Genomic DNA, 26,038 nt, shown 5'->3' on the forward strand with positions numbered 1-26,038 from the left:
CTGTAAGCTCCAGGTTCACGCAGAGCTTCACGGCTAGCCTTCCAGCAACCAAATCAAACAACAGCTTTTGTCATGTTTCCCATCTCAGAGGACAATTCTAACCACGAGTCAGAAAATCAATGGTTCCGTCGGAAAACATGCGGAGAATATATTCGCAATCATACGTGGTATAAAATATATTCTATAATTTCACTGCTGCCAGTTGCCATATTCTTTCGTGACTTGCACATGTGACGGAGGATGATGTTTTGAAGTAAGTGAATGAGTGTGTCATGAAATAGAACAAATCTTTATAGTAAGACAGACTTTAGGTTCTCAGAAGCAACGAAGTTGTCTTTTTGATAACGCTCTTTCCTAAGTAAACAATTATGCGCTCCAGCATTTGGTGCGTAATCAAGAAGTTTCGGCAGAGGGAACGCCTATCCCAAGCTGGTTGACTTCATTTTGTTCAAGGAAATACTATATGACGTATGAGGCCTCATTTCTCTGAAGTGTGTTCATATTTAAGAAACTGATCATTTGACAGTTATGATTCTGCCATATCAAGAGAAGACAAAGTCGTCAGTGTAAACTATTAGAAGGTTGGTGTTATATTGACTGTATGACCAGGTTAAATATGAAACATAATGTGCAAGAGTCTATTATACTAAAAAAAAAGCAATTTCTAGAATACGTAATTGTTGTCACCTTTTATCTTTTGTCGTGAAAAAAATTAAGTGATTACAAAGAAAAAAAAAACGACTCGTTGCTAAATTCGCAGTTGCTTTTACTCGAATGATGGCCGATATTCATCCGTCAAAAACTCAGCATTTAGCTAGTATGGGTACCAGGATCTTGAATTTTGCTTACCTTTTTGCTTTTAAGTTTAGAAGGGATACTAGCCCACCGGCAGTCGTATGAAGGAATGAGCAGCGTCCACTGGGCACCTAATTGGGCGGTTACAGAGCTTGTTTGCGTCATTACCTCCTTTTATGTCGAGGGTAAATATCGTTTTTTCTTTTTTTTTTAACTGCAGCAGATTTTTCCTTTTCACAATACTTTCACTTCTCTGTCTACACATCGGTTTCATTTCACAATAAGTATTGGCTATGATTTCCAATAAAAGCTAACATTTATCAATATGATTGGCTTCCAGTGAAGCCATCGCATTCTACTGAATTACTAACCTTACTTCTGTGCTAAAATATTTCCTAAAAAAACCAGTATAAGAAATTTCTTTTCTTTATATATATATATATATATTTTTTTTTTTTTTAATATGCTTGAAATCGATACGGGATTGCGGGATTCTGTGCTGTTACACGAAGGGAAAGTGGCTTCCGCCAGGAAGAAGTATTAGCATTAATAATTAATTAATAGCGTGACAGGCGGTGTGCGCACTCTGATTACGTTGCATCATGGTCGTAAAACGAAAAGTGAGTCATTTACATCCTGTCGCGGTCGAGTGAACATCTCTGGTGGCAGCAAGATAGCGCGAATAAACGTGGAATGTAATGGGGATTCACTGCCTGTTGCCATTCCTTCGAAAGTTAAAAAGTGTTGGCAGGCCTGCGCGACTTCTGTTATTCCTCCGTGAAAAATTCGCTGTTAGGAGGCAACTGAAGAGATTCAGAGAGAATCGAAACTGCAGACTTGCCCAAGAATCTATTCATTTGGCAGCAGTTACACTCATAGCCGATGGCTGTGTGAATAATATCATATTCGCGAGTAATTTAACAGGGAATGAACCCTTGACATGCAAACTCATTACAAAGAGACAGCTACCTTCTTATACACTAATTATTTTTCATGTCATACACTTAAAGGCGTAAATATGGGATTCGCAAAAGGAGAAGCGTTACGCCTTCCAAGACCAAATTCGTCACGCTCAGCCTTTAATAAAAAAAATGCAGATTTTCAAATATGCTTAAAAGAATAGAGAATACTTAAAAAAAGGTTTTGAAAACCGTATCTCTGGAGTTATCTTCTGCGGTAGAGACAGTATACTTGAAAACAAAGAAAATAGCGCGCACACATGAAAATATTACCTTTTGTAACAATCTCATTCGGCCTTGCCAAACCTCAAGAACATACAGACAGGGAAATTACACCTTAAAACTAACTCTTATTATCACATCGCAAGGAAAAGTAATTAAAAGATATCTTAATAACAGCTAAGTTTTCAGGTCAGAAGATTTAAAAGCGCAAGCGAATGGCAGGAGTCTCACAAGTCTATCAACATCTTTTCACGATCGACTGCATTTTGCTTTCCGGCTTACCCGGCGTGTCGCCGCGTGCACTGTAGAGTTATTCAGTGGTCAAGTGCCTTCTTTCATTGCTCTAATTCAACTGTCCTTCATTCAATGATCAAGATAGTAGATTTACCATACAACACTCGCGATTAGTTAATTTGCTTTTACTTAGGAAAGCAGATTTACGACACAATTGAGTATACAATAGTAACGCTGTGTAGCGCAACAATAGGCCTTATCTTGGTCATAATCGATCTCAAACACTAGCACTTAAAATGCGCGAAACACATGTACCGTTGGAGAGCGTTTGAGAGCGTTTAGTCAGAGCTGTTGAAGAAGGATCAAAGCGGCCATCCAAATCTTTGAAAGGCTCCAAACTACGACGTACATCAAATTTGACCTTCTCGAAAACTGGTCTCAAATTACAGACTAAAAAACAGTGATTGCGTTTGTCCTTGAGAACCATAGAATACGCGACAAATACGTACTAAAAAATACTTTTATACGTTCAGAATAAATCAGGTTATATTTACCTACGGCGAAAGGAAAAAGGAGAGGCCTAACTTTTACAGAATGTTCAGTCAAAATCTGCCAATTTCAGCCGCTTTCACCGCCATATTGAAAATGAAGCTACCACAATGCAAAGCAATCGGAGTGCGCACACCGCCTGATAGCGTGAGGAATGTTAGCATGCGAATGCAAAATGTCATATCAAATTAACATATCATTATTTTTTTTCTTATGTGTCGGCAGGTATTGAGTACAATAAGTTGGGTTGTTACAGGGACAACTGGCAAGAAGTAAGACCTCTTGCGGAACTGTTATTTACGGATCGTAACGAGACCTCTCCGCGTTACAGTGGCAAAAAATATATTCGAAAGAATTTTAATGGACTCTATCTTGATGATTTAATACAACGCTATGCATCACAAAGCAAGAAATTGGGTTACCAAGTGTTTGGCATAGAGAATTTCGGTACTAATACACTCATTCAGTTACCTCTTGTTTTAAGTGACATTACTAATCATTACTATCGATTTTCTCCCTATTTTTTTCTTCATCCACACCACAGTAAAACGATGTTTGATGATGAAGTATTTCTGGAGAATGGAAAACTTTTTTTAAACCTTTAATAAATTTAATTCATAAAACTCAGTTACAAAAGTACAGAAATTAGTATGATATCAGTTTTTAGGAAAGAATCGTATAGAATGAGTTTGAATGATTTAAAACTGCCAAGTGAAGAAGGCACAATTGAAGCAAAGTAGCCAAACTTGTCAGATAATGGTAAATATTCACGGCCTCATTCCAAACCTAGTAAGTTATAGCAGAAGTGAAAGAAAGTGTATCATTTATTTGGCTTGCCAATTTAATGCTAACTCCACCTAACGTAAGAAAATTCTAATTAAAGCATAGTACTCCTAAAAAATATAATAAAAGTTGCAAATTCGAATCGTTTTCGTTTTTCCCTCCATTGCTGACTAGCTGAGTGTTATTCTGGAGACGGTGGTCTGGAAACATACAACAGAGATGGGCCGACCAGACAATGTTTTACCACAAAATACGAACCATGCGATCTAACATGTGGAGAACAACCGTGCACTGGAACTGAGAATACGCTCTTTGTCTATCAGTTAGGAAAGCGTTAGTATAGCCATATCCATGTACCTTTTTGAAATTATGGTGGAAAAGTAAGAAAGAACAACTAAGAAAATGAAAACAAAATGCATAATTCAAGTAAGAAAGTTCATTGATTCACCTTCATGTCAGTGCTGATTTAGTAAGCGTTTCTAAAATAACCTATGTCGCTGTTTCCGCCGAAGTTTTCTATTTTAGCCCGGTTATGTTTTCGTTTTATTCCTGTGACTCTATTGTCGAAAGTAACCACTTAATTAATTTGTCTAGCGAGCAAATCTTCATCATGTTCTACTCCAAAGAAAACTCCTGAACCAACACGTCCGACAAGGAATACCTCACAACCAAGGACACCTTCAAAGAAAGGGACAAGCCAGGGTACAAATCGTAAGTATTCAAAGTTACCGCAAGTCCAACTTACTTCAAATAAAAGCTGCATGTTAAGTGATTTGACAGCAAATAACTGGGGAGACAACTTAGTTTTTTTTCCATGCAGATGATCTCATTACCATGCAAAATTCTCTCTTTACGACGAAATAGGACGATCCAAATCAGGCCTTCCTTCGAGACCAACCAAACTGCCGTCGATTCGAAGGACCTCAGCCACTGTAAAAAGGGCCACTTACAAGAAGATAGAAAAAAACAATTCTACACCGAAGAGGGTCTTAAAAACACAAGCAACACATAGACCTAAAAGTAAGTTTCATATGAGAAAATTGAACCACACGATTTCATTTAAGCCAGTTGCTAATCGTGGAGCACCTCAAGGTTATTCAACGTCCCTTACTCCCTGAAAGAGCTCGATATATGTTCAAATTACACTGCTTTTAAACGTTGAGTTTGTAAATTCATTACATTGGTGACTCGCATCTCATTCGGTATCTTTCTACAACTTATCAGTCTCAGGAGTCACAGTTCCCACCACTGGAACAAGCACCTACTGGCCGAGTTCCTCCACAACAAAACCGACAAATCCAACAACAAAAAAATTAACATCACGCCGCTTGCCAAACAGTAAGGGTACAATTTCGGTAACAAAAGGTGAGTCTGATGAAGCGTCACATATCTTCAGGGATAATTAATGGCAGAGAAGTGGTGGCGGACTGGGGGTTATAACAGTACTGGGCTGAAGGAGTCCTTTTCTCGAAATAACAAAAAACTTACCATATATTTTGGAACCTTGATCTTGGCTCAAAACTAGCGAATTCGATTTCTTTGTACGACATTTCTTGCGTTTTGAATTTCAAGACTAGAGTCAGTGAAGGCGGCGATAAAAAGCTATCTTTCGGGACCGCTAACATATGGGACTTTTGGGAAACGGGACCCTGAACTCCAGTCTCCTACTCTTCCGGTAGAGTGCCTTTTTCTCCATGTTCTACTAGGGAGTATTCTTATGACCGGTGCTACAAAACGAAAAGTTCATCATCAAAGATGGACTGGCCCTCTCTTGAAAAGAACAGTTTTTGTAGTTTCTCTCAGCGGATTGACTCACACATTATTAGCCAATGTTAGTTTAAAATCAAAATTTCTGCCCATTAATATAGTGGCCCTTACTTTTCTCCATAACAGCCACCAAAGCTACTACTGGTACCCGAGCGAGAAACACGCCCTCCAATTCTTTGCCTTCAAGTCAGACGTCACCCACAATATCTAGAAAGACTACTGGCTCGTTGCTAAGAAATACAGGTACATATAAAATGTAAATAATCTTAAAATTCTAGATAAGTTGTACGTAACAAGACTTGAGATCAGGACTAGCGTGACTGTAAAATAACCCCCCCCCCCCCTCCAAGCTTTATGAAATAAGTAGCTTTCGTTCTTTCAAAAATCATGGTAGACAAGAAAAAGCGTTTAGGTAATAAACTTGTAAACCTTTGTAAAGGCCTTTGGTGTACTATCAATATAATTTTCACCCCGCACATTTAAACATAAGGGAATATTTAGATACTGTCTTTTAAATCACTTTTTTTAATTAGTTACAAGCAAGTCACAAAAGATACTTACGCATCACTATACATAACGGGACCTAAGTATCCATATAAAGTCCCCTCAACCAAGCCTGAAAAACCATCTGAGTCATATAACGAGCAACAACATAGCAGGAGTACGCCAAAGGTCAAAATGACATTAGCCAGAATCTATAGACTGTGAAGCCTTCACAGTCTCTACGGTAGAAATATTCAATAATTGACAGGAGTCGCACCGACAAACTGATTTTCTAAGTTATGTATAATGAAATATTGTATCGTCATACTTTTCTCAACCCTATTGATTTTCTTGTTGTTTCTTTTAAAAAATAATCAGAAGATGTTCAAGTTAATCCTCTCACATTCGGCCATCTACGTCTATTTCTCCTAATTAAAAAAGATACGGAAGGAGGACGCAAGACCTTAGATTAAAAACAAACACACACGACTTTATATTATCTTAAAGGTTGCCACGAACAGCCGCTGATACCCTTAGTCTGCACACCGCAGTGTCAGATGTCATGTACTGCAGTTTGTCCACGCGCCTGCTGTGTTATGCAGCCTGTGCATCATCCCGCGCCACTCTACGCTCCGCAGCCCGTACACATGAATCAGTGCCCTCCTCCTTGCCCATCTGCATGTGCTCCAAGATGCTCCTTCAAATGTTGTAATACCAGAGTTTATCAATCTCTTTTGTACTTAAAAAGGAAAGTTATTGGAAGAAAAAAAACCCAGGATAATCCGTAAAGAAGACATACAACGCCATGATCTTCACCAACTAAAAAAAAAGGCTAAAAGTTGACTAAAACAATATCTCAAATGATATGATTTGATTGACGATTTTCATTAATATGAATATATCCCAAAATGTTGGTTTCCGACCCAAACTTTTGACCTCTTACTTCATTCGAATGACAATACTAGCATTGACAACGAGTAATTCCTCGCAAAAAAAGACTTCCTGTGGATATCAATTGCGAATGCTTTTATTGATATTGAAGAAGGGGAAAAGCTTTCAATATTTTTCCACCTTAAAATGAGCAATTTGAATCGCAAAGGTGGGACAAAGAGAGTCGTAAGAGTTTTTTCTTACCAAGCAGTAACATAGAGCATATTTAAAATGTGTCACAAGCTCTCTTTGTTATAAGTATGTTTTTCCTGTAATTCATTCCCTAAGCTCATTACAAGACAGCATATTTCTCAAAAGAAAGCTAGGTGCTTAGTAATAAATAAAAAATTTACATCATAACACTGTAAATTTTTCATTCATAAATCAGTCAAAGTTAATTTTCGTGGTACGATTTAGTTTGTGACACAACAAGCTAGGCATCTCGCTGACTGACGAAGAAGAGAACTAAACGACGGAATGAGGTCATTAAGGGTATTGGTACTTCTGACAGCAGCTGGTGTAGCAGGAAGGAGCGCACAGTGATGGGCACGGAATTGGACAGATTGATGGAGCTGGTGCCTCGTAGCATGCTGAAAAAGAGAAAGGGCGATGAAAAATTTTTATCAGTAGGACTCTTCTGTCAAAGATAATTTAGCCAAGGCGTAAGTGATTGTAAAAGATAATTTAAAGGATGAATGGAATCATCTTCCGTCACTTTTTAGTCTCGTGGAAAGTAAATGTAAGATAATTCGAGATCACCAAAAAATTCAATAAATGTCCAAAAGACTCACCAATCTGACTCAGTTTCGTGGCAACAGAAAGTGAAACAAACTTCCCCAGGGTCCCGAAGGTTAGGGCTTTTGTCAGGATTGAAAGATGAGCGTCAAGGGTGTTGAACTCAAGGACAAAATGCACGATAGTCATACCATCTGGTGCTGGGCTGTTTTAATGAAAAGTAGCAACAGCTGAGACACTTCTAAAAGAAACAGCTTTTCCAAAACTATCAATTACTTCGTGGAGAGTATGAGTTTGAACAGAACTTCAGGTGGAACAAAAACATAATATGAGGTGGAATTAGGTCAAAAGTTGAAATGTCCTTATTTGTCAAGCATTCGAAAGACGTTTCCTTAAGATAATTCTTTTACCGGTTGCCTAAATTGAAATGGTTCGAGTACAGCTATGTGCTAAGTCAGTCTGTTACATCTCAGACAATGGCCAACTTGCCAAGCGATATGGAGACGTATATGGAGACGTCTATGATCGGTATTGCCATTACAGCGCAAATATTTACGTGAATTAACATGTCGTAGTTTTTAAACTAGCTTGATTTCAATACCTATATCGAAGAGTTGTGACACCAGCGAAGAAGTTATATCCTTCGTACACTTGCAAAATCTGGAAAAAGAGCACGTCCAGTTATAGTTAGCTATACAATCAACATCTCTGCAGAAGACAAGTTTAAGTCATGATCAGACATTAATCAAAGGAGAAAGAAGAGTGTATTGAATTTCTGTGGAAACAAATATAGTCTCAGTCAATCAACTTACTCCCACTTCAAAATCTGCGCTAAGTGCAATGAACTCGGCGGCATGTGAAGTACTTAAACTATCATCATATGCAGTGTTTGTCAACTCCAGTGTCAAATTATAAACGATGCCTGCAAATAATAACAAATCAAATGTTCTCATTTTTCTTAGCCGTGCATTGACGGGCGTTTGTTAAGTTGGTTAATTCAGTATACCTTCACAAAGACGCTTGTCGCAAAATTGTGATTGCCAATTAAGTGGGATAACCATTCAAACTTTGATACAAAAATCAATTTAAATATTGAGTGAGCCTTTTCTACTTTTAAGGTTAGAAACATGTCTAGCGTGAAAGATTACGTGCCGCATGGTCTACGTTTGCGTTTCGTCAACCAATTCACCTGTGCTGACGGTCATGTCTGCTAGTTGGTGAGACCAATCGCTGCATTTATTCACGCATCCTTGAACACCTTGTGTTGGCTTCGCATTTACAAGCGCTTGCAATCAAGGTAAGCGCGGACGACTATTTATGGGAGACTGTTACTTAGATTTATCTCAGTTTTTTTTTTTTCGATCCTAGTTCATATTTAATTTTTCTTATTACTTCAGTAGTATTGTTTTGGTTTTCCTCTGTTACTTCAAAATATCACTATTGCCTTTCCGTGCAACCGTTGTATTTTATTCAAGAAGTTTACTGATCTCAACTGCATATTCTTACATCTTAACCCGATGGCGTATTTGTATAAATTCAAATTATATTACGACCATTTGCCACTGAAGATGGAAAGACTAATCAAGGTAGATTAGATGAAAGGGTTTTAGTATAAAATTCCAGGAAGGTCTCTATCCAAATACAAATGTTTCTTACACCGCAAATCTTCTGGCCTCGTCGTAGGCGTGGTCGTCGGAATGGTCGTCGGTTTCGTCCTTGGCTGGTTAGTCGGCTGTGACGTTGGGCTTGAAGCTACAGTTTTAAACAATGTCAGTTCTTTACCTTTTACTTTAATTTGGTTATAAAGTGGGTGTAACGAACAAAATTAAACAAAAACAAAAAAAGAAAACAATCGAACGCCTCTCGATTTCCAATGTTTTAAAGCCGTGGCAATCAATTTGTTTCCCCTTGTGATATTGATTGAGCTGGGGTTTGGAGGACTTGTGCAAATCTTTAAGGCCTCGCAGAAATAGCTTGGCTGACAAATTCATTAAGATGATTGCCCAAAATTGTCTGCTTTTTCCAGTGGTACAACTTAAACCGGTATTTTCTCGCGACTTCCCATATCAAAATTGTCCAAAAGAGGCCTTGCCCCAAAAAACACTCACCTTTTAACATGTACACAAAGTTAGTATTTTGTTCTCCGACACAGTACTTGTCTTGTGGTCCACATTTGAGGAAGTCAATCGTTAAGCATTCTTGACTGGGTCCGTCTTGTCTATAAGTATTTTCAGCGTTAACGCCCGACCAACACTCACCTAAGTTCAGAATAAGTACACCATATTTGTTTTTTTCGCATTTTTTATCTTTCTCAGTCAAAGTCAGATATCCCTAACCTTCAGAGCTGCTCCAGACGGCTATATTGTATTCCTTTGAATTACTCTCTAAGATCTGTTTTCTAACTGTGTTTTGCATGAACACGGAAATCTATGTTATGTGCAGCTCGTAAACAAGTTCAAAAATTCCAATTTTTTCATCCCCTTTAAGCCGCAAATCGTTTAATGCGTCACTACGCTCAAAAATACGAAAGTTTCTACCCAACGCCCCCCCCCCCCCACCTCCACACACACGCACACACACGCACTAGCAAAAATACAAACAAACATAATGGAAAATATTGTAGAAGGACTATAAAAACAAAAACAAAAGGGGGAAGGGAGTGTCAATGCTCCCCGCCACCCATTTTTTCAAGTTCAACATTGCCGAGAAAATTATCAGATCATAACTAACAGTTATTCACCGAAGTGGAAGAGGAATTTTCCAAACTGTGGAGCGACGAGATGAATACCAACCGCTAGCCATCGTTAGTAAAATAATTTACAAGAACAGGTGATGTTAACTCATTTATTCCTGCAGCGATTACAATATTTCTGCGTGCAAATCCCGCACGAGCTGCGCGGAAATAAATAGCAAAGGATATCAGTAGTGTGAGTAGCCAATCAGGGCGCGTCTTCAACGCTTTCCACTGTTTTACTATATACTAAAAGTACATAGAGTTTGACTGCAACAGCACGCATTTACCATAAAATTGTAGTCCAAAGACCTTAAATCTCGACTCCTTTGTCTCTTTAGCACATCTGCAGGCTAGGTCAGTCATGTAGTCGTTCCACTCTGCCCAGTCAATACTAACACCGCTGTACTCCTTCATGCTAGGGTCGCGGTCGGTCATAAGTATTGTCGGCAGGGGACGAGGATTCATCGAGTCTCTAAAGCAGCCTAGTCGGGTGAATTCCGGACAATCTGAAATGAATACACACAATCTTTTGCGTTGATCATTAAAATTCGTAACATCTTCTTAAGCCAAGACTTTTAAACATAGATCTTCCGCGCTCTTGTATCGAATCGAATTGAGCTATAATTACCTATTATACCGAGCTGTGATTCTTGCGACGCAGAATTAACAATGAGATGACTTGGGAAAAAGGCAAATATTTTCCCACAACATCATTAGTTTAGGCTTGCGCAAGTATTTGTGATGTACATTTACCTGTAGCGCCAAAGATCTCTCTCTGCATCTGTAAGACTATCCATATGGAATAAAGGAGCTGTTGGAGGCTCATCCTCGAATTTGCCTTAAATAATGAAGTGTGAGGAGGACATTTTTTAATTTCCTTTAAGCCATCGTGACAGGCACATACCCATACGTAACTTGCGTCTTCGAGTTTTGTTTTACTCAATACACCATAAAATGTAATGCTCTAAACAAGGAAAAAGAAGAAAGAGTTCCCCTATTCTCTACTGACAAGCAAAAGATATTTTAGATCTTTTAGTTGTCGTAAAAGCCGTTGAATAACAGCGGATAATAATTTCGTTAAAAAAAAGCAACAGCCTTTTGATGGAGTAACCAACAACATCATCACGTAATGACAGTTGGAGCTGTTGAAAGTCAATGATGTAGGTGAATGCGTGCTAGCTTGAATTATCGAAAGTGACTAGTCGATTAAGTGCATTGTACACAAAACCAAATTCGATTAGCATTTTTGACTTTCAAACTTTTAAACGACTTATTTTAGTAAGGATTTTTACTCCTTCATCCAAATATCAAACACGTAGTTACCATGACATTCCTGAATTCTCGCAAAGGACTCATAAACATCATTGCAAAAGTAACGTTGCGGCGACATTATTGAGAAACAATCGCCATTCTTTTAATTGATCGATCCGCTTTAGGCTATAATGTGGTTCGGAGTCTGAATTCAAAACAGTCAGCGGATTAGGAGAAAAGTTTAAGGTAGCTAGCTTTGCAAATCGATACTTGATGTTTATGGGATTTTAAATGGTTTTCCAGTTCATTTGATCTTAATCTTGTTACTTACCAATGCTCCTGTTATTCTCTCGGAGATTTGCCAGTGCTTTCTATAACCGACTTGATTGTTGTAACTTAACACCCTACCTGTTATGGGCTTTTAAAAATTTGGCATCCTATTTTATTTAGTGGCACAGGAGGTGTGAAGTACAAGAATTGTTACCGGTCGATTATGGTGTTTACCGTCTGAATATCTCTTGCGAAAGAAAAGTCAGAACCCGTCGGAGTTGAGGTTGAACCCTTTATTAAATTGCATGGAGAACAATACATGGGCGCGCGTAGATATGTGTTTAACTCGACGTTTCACTCGTTCGCTGCCCTCACTCGTGAGCAATCGACTTCGAACTCGAAGAGAAATTCCATATCTACAAGCAACCATGTGTTATTTTGTTTATTATATAAACACAATAGCCCTTTACTGACAAGAAATTCGACTTTATTTATGAATGAAAATAAAAGGATTGACATTCCCCGAATAAAAATCGTAAAGAGCTTTGGCTCACTCAAGATGAAAGCATGCGTCGAATCATTACAAAAACAAACAATAAGCGTTATTTTCAACGAACAAAATTGTCGGTTATTGACTTGGTCATTACCAATAGATGAAATGTTTTAGGTATACGGCCAAAATCGGTCTTTTTAGAAGCCATAATCCGAAAAAATCTCGAAAAGCAACCTTGGATTGAGAATGGTGAAGGCTTTGTCATTCATTCATCGACCTAACCGAGTGGCTCGAAAGGCGAGTGACGTGGCAGCAGCTGATTGGCGATATCAAACACACATAAAAAATATCGTATCTTTTCACGTGTGTTTTAGGCTCTTCCAAGGGCTGGAAATCCTTGTATGACACCGCAGTTTATATGATAAAATAATTTTATTAATAAATATCTAAAACGGTTGTATAGCCGATATACAGGAGTTCTTTTGTTTTGTTACATTCATCATTTGATAGACATACCATGCTTTATTTTTCCAATTTGCCAACTCTGATTGTTATTTACATTACAATACTGTCAGAGCATCAGGACTCACTAAAAATTCACACAGGAACACCGCGAAAAACAATATAGATGTTTATCATTTATTTGTTTGAATGCAATTGAAAAATGTTCCTAGAAAAATCATATCATAGAGAGTTTAAAATCGCGCCCTCTGGAGAAAAATGCCCATTTCCATAAAACTTTAATGTCTGCCATCCCCAGGATTTTAGCAAAAATCCTTCCTTGACTTCCTATACTTGGAAATTAACTCTAGGTGACTCTCTCTTGACATAAAGTAATATACATGCAGTACTCTGCCGAAGTAATACAAACGTTCATAGTCGAATATTACGTTTTTCCGAGATATCGCCGAAATATCGGCCATGCATCACGCGTTTCATCAACACGTGAAAACAATAAGTCGAACCTTTCATATATCGTTCCAGCGAAAAGTCGCTTCAACGCAGTTCATTATCACAATGAATCCCTACAGCAAACTATCGCTCGATTCACTTACTTCACAGTGCATTGTTCTTGAACCATTTTTTTGAGTGAAAATTTAATTATACCTACACCCGTGTAGGTATTAGGTCTAGTCATTTAAAGGAAACAAATTCGTACCAATAGAAAATGTTGATTACAATGATCTCAGATATTTTGCTATTGATCTAAAATACTTTAAATAGCCTTTATTGACTTACATGACACTTTTTTTGCGTAAATATTTAGCTTATCATACTTACAAACCAATTCCGATTTTAGAAAAAAATTCAAAAAACTCAAAACTCGGTCTTATGGGCTCTAAAGTGCACTTGTTTTTTCTTAAAAGTGTCTCATGGACTGATAACGAATTGACGGGTGATGACGTAGGAAATTGTGAAAGCTCTCAGTTGATACTTACAAATCTCTCACATTTCTTATAATTTTGTACCAGTTTAGCCCTATGAAGGAGAACTGCGTGCATCAAACGAAGATGTCGACTAGGAGTGACAATTCTTGCCCGCGGTGTTCAGGTCAAGATTAAAACAAAAACCTCCCGTTACTTAATGTTTAGTTTGTTGCATTTGTGTTTTGTTTTCTATGGTGAAATCAATATTAAGAAAGGGTGGCTGTGTTCGTTTCTGTTATCATAACATTTTATTCCTTCGCATTAAGTACAGAGAAAGTTCTCCTTGGTTAGTGTTCTGGAGTTTCATTGCTGTAGAGTAATTCCTTCATATAGCAAACCAAAAGCTAACTTTTTACGAAAGAATCAGCTGTATCACGAGGCACGATGATTTTTCGCGGAGAAGTTACCGGGAAGTTTCACTGCAAGTTGCTCCTTCCCTCGGAGATTGCAAAGGCAGAGGCTATCGTCTTCGAGCCGGGCAAACGGAAAACTGAATTTTTTCAGGTCCTATTTACAACTACTCGTTTCAGTAGTGTTCTTAGCTGCGAGGATCTCTTAATTTCATCTCTCCACCGCGGTGCAAATATATGAATTTTCATATATCTAAAATCTTCATTTATAACTTCGTTTATTATAGGCAAGATGGCACCAAAGATATAGATATATATTCTGGTTGATATCTTTAACACATATTCAGTGACTGTGAGTCACAAGATTATTCATGTGAGCATGGAAGTGAGGCTGGTCTATCAAAACTTACTTTGACTTTCCTAAATGTCTAAAATACTTTGCTATACTTCATAAAAAGCACAGATATAAGTTTCAGCTTAAACTGGAAGATTTGGGGGAAATCACATGGTTTTCAGGGGGAACGGATCGGAAATCTGTTGTTGCCAACAGAGTATGAAGAGGAGCCTGTATAAAATTGACTGCCAATTAACCGCCGTTGGGGAAGGGATAACTTAAAGAATGTCACATAGCTCAATGAGGGATCAGGTAAATTATCGTGACACAGCAAAAATTCTACAGACCCTCCCTACCCCTCTGCCCCCTTCCCTAGGAGAAAGTCAATCTCTGGGACCTTATGAAGAAATAGAAGCTTTCCACTTGGAAGACTGCTAGCAGAAACATCAAATTGGGGGGTTAAAACATTGTCGTGGAGCTGCGTAAGAACAGGAACCTGTTCGCAAGAATGATAATCGTATGAAAGAGTCGGCCGAAGATTGGCATCCAAGAAATTGTTGGTACTTACGAGTTTTCCTCGTTGCCAGGATCAATGTTGGTGGCTGATGGAACATTACTTCGCTTCTCATGTAAGACTGCTCTGTGAAATACTTTTAAGAAATTACCTGTGAATCTTGATGGAGACAACGACAGTGCTGCCAACCAGAGTACAGAAGACGGTAGAAATAGGAGTCACTGTGGTAGATGCAATATCTGAGGTTCAATGCATGGACAAACCCGAATGGATCAAAGACTGGTTGCATATAGCACTTAAATAACTTCGTTAGTCGCATTTTCGAGACATTTTGCGAAAATAAAGAAATCTGGTTGTTTTTTGGCAGATACGATCTGCCTTCTTCTCTAAAAGGAGATACTTGGAGGAAGGTGCGAAAAGGCAAGAATCTGGGGTATAATCAAATCACTGCTTTAATACATATCGCAAAGGTTCCGATCGATGAAGATACTTCTTTCGCACACTAAGACAAAGATAGTGCAGGCAGACTATCAAGCACAAAAGACCATCGACCTTAGCTGACAAAATGTAAGACGAGTAGTTGTAGTAGGAGGTCAGAACACATGGGAACAAGAGAATATTTTCCTACCTCCAACGCAACCGAGAGGGCAACCAAGAGGGAACAGACAAGGAGACTGTTTAACATACCGCCGTTGATGTCACAGCCAGAGTTACGATATTCTCTTGAAACAGAAGTTTTCATCTTGGTTCCCAGGCATTATTCAAGTATTCGAAAAAGCAACCTTTCTTGTCACCGGTTCAGGCAAGAACCATCGAACCACTCTCTCAGCTTTTAGTGACGCAGAAAACACTGGCTGTTTTCCGGAAAGAGGAAAGCTACATGCTGGAAAGCTTTCATGGAAGTTGAAATCATCAATGGTCTTTCTGAGCTTGGAGGTGCGGATGTGATTCCCAGAGTTCAGATAATGCCTTTAATTATGAAATTTGTATGTCAGCCGAATCTTCCCAAGACAAACATGTGTTCTGAGACAGAACTGAGATGGTTGCTTTCTAAGAATAAACAAGCCCAGTCGGAGTGGCTGCCACCGACCTAGGCTGCACCTAAACAAGCAATTTTAAGAGTCCACTATCAATTTCTATTGTGGAATAACGATGTTGTAGCCAACCCGGAGAATTTTGGTCGGACATGGGATACAGACCATTGGGTTGTCATGATGAAGAAACCACCTCCATTACCTCAAGCTGTTACTCATCTTGTAAAGTACAAGTGTACTAGGGGGTGACGCTCCACAAACGCTGCCACTTTAGAAAGAATGGGCTGGAATGAGAATGGGTGTTTAGATAGTGGAAAAACGTGTGAAAATGTGCGTAATGATGAAGACGAGGGTTCTTGAGATGATAACGAGAGTGACGAGGAAGAAGATGGTAATGAATATGACTCTGATTAATAATTATGTCAGGAATAATTGTGTTTTTTTTTTTGTTTTTGTTTTGTTTTTTTTGTCATAATTGAACACACAAGCAAAGCTAAATATCGTAGCTTCGGCTTCATGTTTTTGTAATTCACGTGACCAGCATATTTTATCGGAAAGGAACAGTTTGAGCGAAAAGATTTTTCTACGCTGTCTATGAAGTATAGCATAGCATTTAGAGGTTTTTGGAAGCTCGAAAGATTCTTTAGTAAACCATCCTTACGTCCATGCTCATTAAGTCGCGTGACTGATGTGGTGACTCACAGTCACTAAACATATCAAAGAGAACATAGATTTATATATTTGGTGCTGTTTTGCCATAATAAAAGAAGTTATAGGATGTTTTATGTAATAGCCTCGTTTTCATGCAGGGTCTACGAAGGAATTTCTAAAATATCCTCTAAAAAGCGTTGGAGCAAGTTGCAAAAGTGGCAATATGACTCTTCTGGTTATTTAAGGTCCCCTGAACATATCTAGCGCAGTGGCTTGCTTTCGACTAGAAATCCCCACGAAACTCGAATTATGTGGTCCTGAACTAAAAGGGCTTGAACTTTATTACAAATGATGTAATTCTGTTCTTAAAATACGATGGAAGCTACAATTGGTAGGATTTTCATATGATAAGAAAAGTGGAAATGCAGTCATGTGGAAAGACTAGGAGTATGAGTACATCTCAAGCGCGTGAAATAAACAACACCAAGGAACTCACCATTTTTCGCTTGCAAAATTTCAGTCGAAAAGAATGTTGAACGTTCGTGTACAGTGTGAGAACCAGCCCTTTAATCAGCATTCTTTTAAGGTGAATTCATATAAGTTATGTTTTTTCTTTTTTCTTTTAATTCTTCTTATGATGTCTATGGAAGATGTGGCCAATTTTCGATTGCTCCCTAGCTTTGGAGCTTGGTGACGTTTCCCGTATTCATAATGCGGCAGACTATGACAGCAGTGAGTGGTGCATCCGAAAGGTGCACATGTGATAGGGCAGCCCTCTGGGCATGGGGCTCGATGAATATTATGTGGAGGCGGTAGGATAGCATAGTAGTTAAGGTGGTACTGCTGGCAGCAGCTGAAGTAACAGCGCGGAGCACAGGCAGAGAAACATGGAAGTGGGCAGACTGGAGGGAAGGGTCCCTTGTAACATGCTAACAAATAACCAAGATAGCGATTAGTACATTTGATAAATTTGAAATGAATTTTACAACAATTGTTCAATCATTTACTACTATAAAAAAAATAAGCAATTTAAGCTTAAGGGGCTACTGACATATTTTTCTCTGCAGTGTCACCCCTTGAATCTAACATCCAGATCACGAGAAGAAAGTAAATGATCACTAATTTAATAAGCTTTTGATTGTTAAAAAAATCTTCCTTTCAGTATCATGGGAGTGTAAAGATAACATTATAAAGAATATGCGCAATAATGTTTGGGGATATAAGGCTGGAAAGCGTCGACAAGTTTAATACAGTCTGATCTCGGAATGAGAAACCTCCCATAATAAGTATACTTGGATAGATGACTTTAGAATAGGGGCTAATAACTTTCTGGAACAATGAAGAAGGTTTGTTCAAACAAATAACAAGGCACGCAGAACATTTTTTCTCTGCAAACTCACCAACTTGACCAAGTGATGGGAGAAGAGTGAGCTTGCCCAAATTTTCACGAGCTAGTGCCGCAGTTAAGTTATGAAGATGGAATCCTTTGTCTTTAAACTCGATCACAAAGTGCACCACAGTGTGACTGTCTCCCGGGGCTTTGCTGTTAAAGATAAAAAAGTAACACCTTAATCTCAAAACTATTTAAGCATATGAACTGATATAAACTGACGCATATTTTGTTTATAGTGATGGAATTTTTGCATCGTCAAGACGTGCGTTTTTAACTAATTCAAGTTTTTAGAATTTGATCCATCGACTTTTTTCTCGCTCTCAATTATCCTAGCCTTTTCTTAATTTACTATGAGTAAGCTACCTGAATCTCAAAGTCGTAACGCCGAGGAAAGGATTATATCCATCGTACGCTTGCAAAACCTAATTGGAAATGTAAGCACCAGAGAATTAGTTTATATTTTGAATACTTATTACATGAGGAAATTAAAAAGGGTCCTTCTGTTCTCTCAAAAGGACACTCTGGTCTTCGACATTACATTTTGCAGCGTTATACTTAAAAAGTGTAGTATACTGGCTTTGTCTGACCAGCCTGATTGGTCGTTTCCCCGAGGGTTATCCGAGCTACAATAGCATGAAGCGAACATGGGTGTAGCTACTTCTCCAAATCAGAATGCCGGCTAGTCTAACCATAAAGATAAAGCCCCAGAAATTCGTAAAGCTTTCCTATTGGTACTCATTTTTACCCTTGGTTAGTGTTAGGCACTGAAAGAGTAGAGTGTCATGCCAAAGATCACAACAAAATGAACCGGGTTGGAGGCGAGCCCATACTCATCGATACAGAAAAGTTCAGCTGCGTGCTAACTATTCAGCCTAGGATTTCCCACGCAGTTATTAAATAAGTATTGCAAACATTTAACAGGGTTTCAAGATCCCTTTCTTTGGTCACCCTTCCAAGGGTTATGATCAGGGCGTAAAATTTTTACATTTCGTTTTCCTAATGGGTTTCGTAACAGTAGTAAAGTTAGCTTTCTATTTCACAATTCGTATTTTCATAACGAGTTTTATAACCAGTCTTTTTTGGCCAAAATTGAAATTGCAAGCTTCAATCAAAAGAAAATAGGGTGATATTAAAAGGAATAGAGATACTTTGTTTTGCTGATATTATGCTATTCCCCTGGCCGCAAAAAAATACATTGGCAATTTTGATTTCAGTTTCACCACTTATTGAGCTGCGTTATGATACATTTTTTGAACTTCGGATGGTATGTTATGGAGAGTTCTGTTCAAGTTTATTAGCTGCCAAAGAAAAGCTGATAACAACCAAAGGTTTTAAGAACTGGCAGAATCAGCTACATACTTACTCCAAGTTCAAACTCTCTTCTGAGCTCAATGAACTGAGGCGAATGTGCAAACCTTAAATGATCATCAAAGGAATTGTTCGACAGTAGTACTGTTAAGTTATACACCTTGCCTGCAAATATGATACGCATCATGAAATCAAACTCACTTTCTAAGACTACAATAAGATTTCCCAATAGAATTTGATGCACGCCTTTTTTCCTCAGTAAGGAAAGGAAATAGGCAACGCAAGCACTCCACATGAGAATAAGCTTTAAAAACAACCCAAGGGCTCAGCATTAGACCTTTCCTATCAAACACAACTAACGAAAACTTTTGAAGAATCTGATTCGTAGGTTTATCTTACTTACATGCCAAATCGTCGTGATGTTCCGATTTCGGCGATGGAAATAAAGCTGTGAATTTAATCACAAGCTGTTAGTATAATTATATTGCACAAAGTGGTCACAGCTGAGTTGTTGTTGTTTCCTATGAAAAAGCTGTTTATTTCGTAACTATTCCTATATTATGTTAATATTCCAATATTACTTTGGCTTTCCCATTGAAAACGCCCGAGAGTTTTCAAGTACTAATTAAAGAGCCACGCTTAACCAGGATGCATTGCGAGGGTAGTAGCCATTCTCAGGATTTCATGTATTGCAGAAAAGGAAAATTTACCACGTGTGTGATATCAATCGATTAAATTAAAAACCGGCTTTTTTACCCTCATCTAGTTTCTTTTAGTGGCTAACGTCTATTTGTAACGTATTTTTGTCGTTTCATTCCGCCTTAGCGATAATGAAGCCATCAAGAGTTCTGCATGCAGGAATGGAAAGCCGCCAATTCATATGGCTTACTAAGTCAGTTTTTAAAAGCAAGGAATGAGCGAAAGGTAGCAGTACGATTTGGCAAGAAAACGAGCAGAGTGTTCGCAAAAGCCCTGTCGTACAGTTATTCGGAGGAAAGTTACACAGAGAGCTTCTCTCTGAAATGAGATAGAGAACTTTTATCTCAAAATACAAGGAAGATCTCTATCCAAATACAGATGTTTCTTACACTGCACACTTTCCGGCCTCATTGTCGGCTTGATCTTCGGAATGATCGTCGGTTTTTTCCTTGGCTGGCCAGTTGGCTGTGACGTTGGACTTGAAGCTGCAGTTTTGAACAATGTTAGCTCTTTACCTTCTACTCTAATTTGGTTATCAAATGGGTGTAAAAGTGAGTTAAACGTAACAAAACTAAACAAAAACAAAAATGGAAAACAATTGAACTCTCGATTTTCAATGTTGTAAGGCAGTCGCAATCAGGATTTCGATCTCCATTGTTCCGGTGAGTTCTGGTTTTCCGAGAGGTTCCTTCGGCGGTTTGCTGTCGTACTGGTCTCCCTTTGTGTTTCTTGATCGTTGATATCCATGCTTCAGGAATTTCGATTCCGTTATCCCTGTTGATGTTAACAGGGTGAAGTCTTATGTGGATAACTTCCTTGTTTCTTCTGGCGTATACCAGTATGAGTCTCGATCAATAACCTTTAGTTCGTTCCAAAGCGGGCGGTGGCCAGTCTTGTTGGCGTGCTAAGAAACGGCGGAGGTCTGGGTACTAGCTAAACGTATACCCCTCTCGTGCCTGATGAAGACTAGAAGTAAGCAGTCGAAACGTCGCGATCTACATTTCAAGTGACTACATCCTGGCACAAATGATTAAATAGTTAATTGTAACTTACCACCATGATGAGCAATAACCTCCTTTGCGACATGTTGTTTCTTTTATAAGTATTATGGAAAGACTTATTAAGCAAAATGTGATAGGGAAGTTCTATCTCGAAAATGTAAGGAAGGTCTCTATCCGTGTACAAATGTTTCTTACTCAGCACAGTTTTCGGCCTCGTCGTCGGCTTGGTCTTCGGAATGGTCGTCGGTTTTGTCTTTGGCTGGTCAGTCAGCTGTGACGTTGGACTTGAAGCTGCAGTTTTGAACGTAAATGAAACAAAATTAAGCCAAGACAAAAACGGAAAACAATCGAACGTTCCTCTTGATTTTCAACTTTTGAAATTTTTGTTTTCCTCGTGATATTTATTGAGCTGGGGATTGGAGGACTTGTGCACATCTTTCAGGTCTCGCAGAAATAGCTTTAATTTGGCTGACAAAATCAATAAGATACTTGCGGAAAATTGCCCGCTTTTTCCAGTGGCACAACTTGAACCAGTACTTTCTTGCTACTTCTTACATCGAGATTGTTCATATTTATATGCTCCAAAACAGACACAGTATTAATGCAAGGCTAAGAACACTCACCGTTTAATGCGTACACAAAGTTAGTGTCTTGTTTTCCGACACAGTACTTGTCTTTTGGTCCACATTTGAGGAAGTCATTTGTTAAGCATTCTTGACTGGGTCCGTCTTGTTTATAAGTGTTTTCAGCGTTAACACCCGACCAACACTCACCTAAGTTCAGAATAGGTTCCACACATTTGTTTTTCGCATTGTTTATATTTCCCCGTAAAAGTCAAATATCCCTAACCTTCAGAGCTTCTCCAGACAGCTTAAGTGTATTCCTTTAAACCACTCTCTAAGACCTGTTTTCTAACTGTGTTTTGCATGATCACGGAGATCCTTGTTGTGTGCAGCTCGTAAACATGTTAAAAAAATTCAAATGTTTTGATCCCACAAATTTTATAATGCGTCACTACTCTTAAAACTACGAAAGTTCCTACCCAACACCCCCCCCCCCCCCACTATAAAAAAAAAACAAACAAACATACTGAAAAAAAAAATTATCGAAGGCCTGAGAGAACAAAAACAAAAGTGGGAAAGGAGTGTCAATACTCCCCTCCACCCGATTTTTTTAGTTCAAGATTGAGAAAATTATCATATAATAACGAACAATTTTTCACCGAAGAGGAGGTGGAATAGCTCTTATCGGAGTTGAGCACGCGAAATCAGCGGTCTCCGGATGAGCTTACGCCAAAACGAGGCTAAGGAAGCAGAGAGGGAAATTAGTAGTAGTTTGGTATTTACATAATATTTTCTCGAGTTTTTAGCTTCTTTATCCATGGTGAAACATTGCATAGCTTTTGGGTGTCAAAACCGAAGTTCCAAAGCGGAATGCAAGGACTTATCATGGCATTCGCTGCCGCTGTCAAACAAGAATTTGCTGGCACAATGGCTCGTGAAACTGCGTCGAGAGAACACTCCGGTAAACAAAAGCTCTTATGTCTGTAGTCAGCATTTTGAAGCTAATTGCTTCATAAAACCAATGGGAGGACAAAGAATTCGCTTGAAGCCAGATTCCGTACCGACAAAGTTTATATTTACTGTTGAAAAACCAAAGAGGAAAGAGCCCGCTGATCGAGCAACGTTGAACACAAAGAAAACAAAAATAGAGAAATCGCAGCAGCATTCAGCCCCCGAACCGATAAACATTGAAAACACCGTCCCGTGCGATTTCCAGTTTTTGGATATGACCATGTCGAAACAAGCCGAAAGCTTTGCTGCTGACATTCTTGAAATCTTTGTTGGATTCATTGTCTTTAGCTTTTCTTTCAATAAAGTAAGACACGATATTCTGAATATTAAATGAAGGGACATCGTCCTTCGCGTCAACCAGCGAAACCCATTGTGCAGATCCAGGGAAATCACAATTGACGGTCGCCGTTTGCTCCAGTGGTTTACTTGCCGCCAAGCGTTGCCACTTCTCCGTAAAATTATTCTCCCAACCATTTTTTATATAACTGATGATCCTGCGGCAGGTAAAACAAATCGATATAGAACTTATGCTTCGATACTCCCTTCAAGCAATGGCAATAATTATAAGGGACAAAAAATATTGCAATCTGTGTACCTTTGAGATAAATCAGCCTTCGTTGCTTCAGACCGTGCACTACCATCTTTAGCCGTCCCTTTGCGGAATGACAACCATTCTTTGAGTCTTTCTTTAGTAATATGCCGTGGGCAATTACCAATTATCAACTGCTCTTTCTCCTCAGCGGAAAAAAAGGCCGCTTGTGGAAGATTTGTGGAACACTCCATAAGTTTTCCTCACTTTCTCGCACAAATCTGATCGATGTTGACCCGATAGCCTCGCTTTGATGTTTACTCACAAGAATACCGCTGGATTCTTTGGGTGGCGTGCTCAACTCCGATAAGGGCCATTTACCGAACTGCGGAGCGGCGAGGTAAAAACTCACCGCTAGCTATTTTAAGTAAGATAATTGAGCAAGAAAATATTATTTAACTTATTTATTCCTTTAATTTATTCATTCCTTATATTATTCCGCGTGCAAATTGTAAGCTGCTCGGAGGTGAATAGCAAAGGATATCAATAGTGTGAATAGCCAATCAAAGCCCGCCTTCGACGCTGTCCACTGTTTTACTACAGACTAAAAGTACATAGAGTTTGATTGCAACAGCGCGCATTTACCAAAAAATTGTAGTCCAAAGACCTTAAATCCAGACTCCTTTGTCTTTTTAGCACATCTGCAGGCTAGGTCAGTCATGTAGTCGTTCCACCCTTTCCAGTCAATTTTAACACCGCTGTACACCCTCATGCCAGGGTCGCGGTCCGTCATAAGAATTGTCGGTAGGGGGCGAGGATTCATCGAGTCTTTAAAGCAACCTAGTCGGGTAAATTCCGGACAATCTGAAATAAATACGCACAATCTGTTAAGTTAATCATTAAGATTCGTAACATCTTTTTAGGCCAAATCTTCCGGGAAAAAAGCAAGTAGCTTCCAGTAGCATCATTAGTTTAGGCTTGCGCAAGTATTTATTACTTACAGTTACCTGCAGCGCCGAAGACCTTTCTCTGCATCAGTAAGACTATCCATATGGAATAAAGGAACTGTTTGAGGCTCATCCTCGTATTTGCCTAAGGAATGAAATATGAAGAGGGCATTTTTTATTTCCCCTTAGTGACAGACACACGCCTATACGTAGCTTGGGGCTTCAAGTTTTGTTTTATTCGATACAAAAGAAAATTAAATGTAATGCTCTAAAAAAGGAAAAAGAAGACAGAGTTCCCTTATTCTCGGCTGACCAGCAAAAGGTAGTGGTCGTAAAAGTCGTTGAATAACAGTGGACAGCATTTTCGTCAAAAAATGCAACAGCCTTTTGATGGAGTAACCAATAACATCATCATCATGTAAAGGCAGTTAGAGCTGTGAAAGTTCATAATTTAGATGCACGTGTGCTAGCTTGAATTATCGAAAGTATCTAATCGATTAAGTGCATTGTACACGAAACCAAATTCGATTTACATTTTTGACCTTCAACGACCAGTTTCAGTGAGGATATTTGCCCCTTCATTCAAATATCAAACACGTAGTTACCACGAAATTTCTGAATTCTCGCAAAGGAATCATGAACATCACTGTAAAAATAACGTTGTAGCAACAATGTTGAGAAACTATCGCCATTCTTTCCGTTGGTCGATCCGCTACGGGCTATAACACGGTTCGGAGTCTGAATTTAAAATAGTCAGTTAAAGCTTAGGCTAGCTAACTTTGCGAATTATTATTTAAAGTTTTCGGGAATTTAAATGGTTTTCTTGTTCATAAGTTTTTAATCTTGTTACTTACCAATGTTCCTATTGCTCTTTCGAAGATTTTCCAATCCCCTAAATGACCGACTTGATTGCTGTAAGTTAACACCCTACCTGTTATGGGCTTTTAAAAATTTGGTATCTTAATTTATTTGGTGCACAGGAGGTGTGAAATACAAGAACTATTACCGGTCAATTATGGTAATTAACGTCTGGATATCTCTTCTGGAAGAAAAAATCAAGACCCGTCAGAATTGAGATTGATCCCGCTATAAAACTGCAATGCTTTTATTACTAAATATCTAAAATTATTGAATAGCCAATGTACAGAAGTTTTTTATTTTCATTAAGTTTATCGTTTGATAGACGAAGCATGCTTTATTTTTCCAATTTGCCAAGCCTAGGTGTTATTTACTTTACAATACCGTCATAGCATTAAGACTTATTAAAAAATCATAAAGAAACACCGTGAAAAACAATTTAAATGTTTATCATTGGTTTGTTCCTAAAAAAAATATATCAAAGAGATTTTAAAATCACGCCCTCCAAAAACAAATGCTCATTTCCATAAAGCTTCTCGTTCGATTGTAGTCTGGCGCGAGCTGCGAATCTCGGAGTGACATTGAAGCCCCACATCTCCTCACCAGAAATTGTCTTTCATTGAATGAAACTGCAGTAGACGTTCAAAGAGAAAGAGGTAGAAATTAGTCATTCCGCTAAAAACTTTGTCCCCCATCCCCAGAGTTTTGGTAAAAATCCTTCCTTGACTTTCTGTACTTGAAAATTAACTATAGGTGACATCAAGTAATATATGCAGTACTGTGCCAAAGTAATACAAACGATCAGAGTCGAATATTGCGTTTTGTTCTTCCGAGATATCGCCGAAATATCGGCTATGTATCGCGCGTTTCATCAACACACGAAAACAATAAGTCGAACCTTTCATATATCATTCCAGCGATTTATCGTACAAGCGACAAAATCGCTTCAACGCGTTACATTATCGCGATGAATCGCTAAAGCGAAGTATCGCTGATGAAGATTTATCAGTGGAGTAAAGGATGCATCACTGCGTTTTATCGTTCAAGCAATATACTTGTACAGCGACTTATTGTTTGGGGATAAAAGTATTTGTTTAAATGAAAATGAGATACCTCAAATTACTCCTTCACTTTCTCAAAAGGGATATAGAACAATTGTATATAATGACCTTCCTTGTCGAAGGTATTTTCGGTGGATTCGGTCCTCTGTACTC

At 38.6% G+C, this 26,038-nt stretch overlaps 2 protein-coding genes and 1 non-coding gene across 4 annotated transcripts; 1 reads left to right on the forward strand and 2 right to left on the reverse strand.

Moving 5' to 3' along the window:
* Nucleotides 1-263: 263 nt before the first annotated feature.
* Nucleotides 264-6,580, forward strand: LOC149049740 (uncharacterized). Its single transcript, XM_089195621.1, has 8 exons — nucleotides 264-980; nucleotides 2,985-3,206; nucleotides 3,717-3,875; nucleotides 4,137-4,253; nucleotides 4,407-4,562; nucleotides 4,767-4,907; nucleotides 5,436-5,552; nucleotides 6,300-6,580. The coding sequence occupies exons 1-8, from the start codon at nucleotides 905-907 to the stop codon at nucleotides 6,578-6,580; spliced, it is 1,269 nt and encodes a 422-aa protein (XP_089051747.1). The 5' UTR covers nucleotides 264-904.
* On the reverse strand, nucleotides 5,819-12,480 carry LOC113678252 (uncharacterized). 2 transcript variants are annotated; one of them, XM_089195622.1, is made up of 9 exons: nucleotides 12,360-12,480; nucleotides 10,945-11,029; nucleotides 10,479-10,697; nucleotides 9,566-9,715; nucleotides 9,114-9,209; nucleotides 8,270-8,379; nucleotides 8,059-8,117; nucleotides 7,514-7,662; nucleotides 5,819-7,312 (listed from the first exon to the last, which is right to left on the reverse strand). In XM_089195622.1, exons 1-9 carry the CDS (start codon nucleotides 12,468-12,470, stop codon nucleotides 7,209-7,211), a joined length of 1,083 nt encoding a protein of 360 aa, XP_089051748.1. In that variant the 5' UTR covers nucleotides 12,471-12,480; the 3' UTR covers nucleotides 5,819-7,208. The 2 variants fall into 2 exon arrangements, with proteins under 2 accessions (XP_089051748.1, XP_027050931.2); XM_027195130.2 differs by lacking the exon at nucleotides 12,360-12,480 and adding an exon at nucleotides 11,774-12,262.
* Nucleotides 12,481-17,126: 4,646 nt separating this feature from the next.
* Nucleotides 17,127-24,928, reverse strand: LOC113678249 (uncharacterized). Its single transcript, XR_016183306.1, has 11 exons — nucleotides 24,821-24,928; nucleotides 24,021-24,111; nucleotides 23,665-23,883; nucleotides 21,540-21,689; nucleotides 21,112-21,207; nucleotides 20,305-20,400; nucleotides 19,620-19,664; nucleotides 19,272-19,381; nucleotides 18,272-18,330; nucleotides 17,916-18,058; nucleotides 17,127-17,444 (listed from the first exon to the last, which is right to left on the reverse strand). It is a non-coding gene; the product is annotated as an uncharacterized LOC113678249 (transcript).
* Between the last annotated feature and the right edge of the window lie 1,110 nt (nucleotides 24,929-26,038).

Source organism: Pocillopora damicornis, chromosome 2 (genome assembly GCF_964200805.1).
Source record: "Pocillopora damicornis chromosome 2, jaPocDami1.2, whole genome shotgun sequence".
Lineage (NCBI taxonomy): Eukaryota > Metazoa > Cnidaria > Anthozoa > Scleractinia > Pocilloporidae > Pocillopora > Pocillopora damicornis.

Excerpts from the sequence above, each read along its gene's own strand:
- LOC149049740 (XM_089195621.1), top strand. The coding sequence starts at position 905 with ATGAGCAGCGTCCACTGGGCACCTAATTGGGCGGTTACAGAGCTTGTT. Across the intron at positions 4,254-4,406 it reads GACAAGCCAGGGTACAAATC|GACGATCCAAATCAGGCCTT; the intron begins GTAAGTATTCAA and ends ACGACGAAATAG. Across the intron at positions 4,908-5,435 it reads TACAATTTCGGTAACAAAAG|CCACCAAAGCTACTACTGGT; the intron begins GTGAGTCTGATG and ends TCTCCATAACAG.
- LOC113678252 (XM_089195622.1), bottom strand. The coding sequence starts at position 12,470 with ATGACAAAGCCTTCACCATTCTCAATCCAAGGTTGCTTTTCGAGATTT. Across the intron at positions 11,030-12,359 it reads CTAAAACATTTCATCTATTG|GCAAATTCGAGGATGAGCCT; the intron begins GTAATGACCAAG and ends TCATTATTTAAG. Across the intron at positions 9,210-9,565 it reads CTTTGTGTACATGTTAAAAG|CTTCAAGCCCAACGTCACAG; the intron begins GTGAGTGTTTTT and ends TTAAAACTGTAG.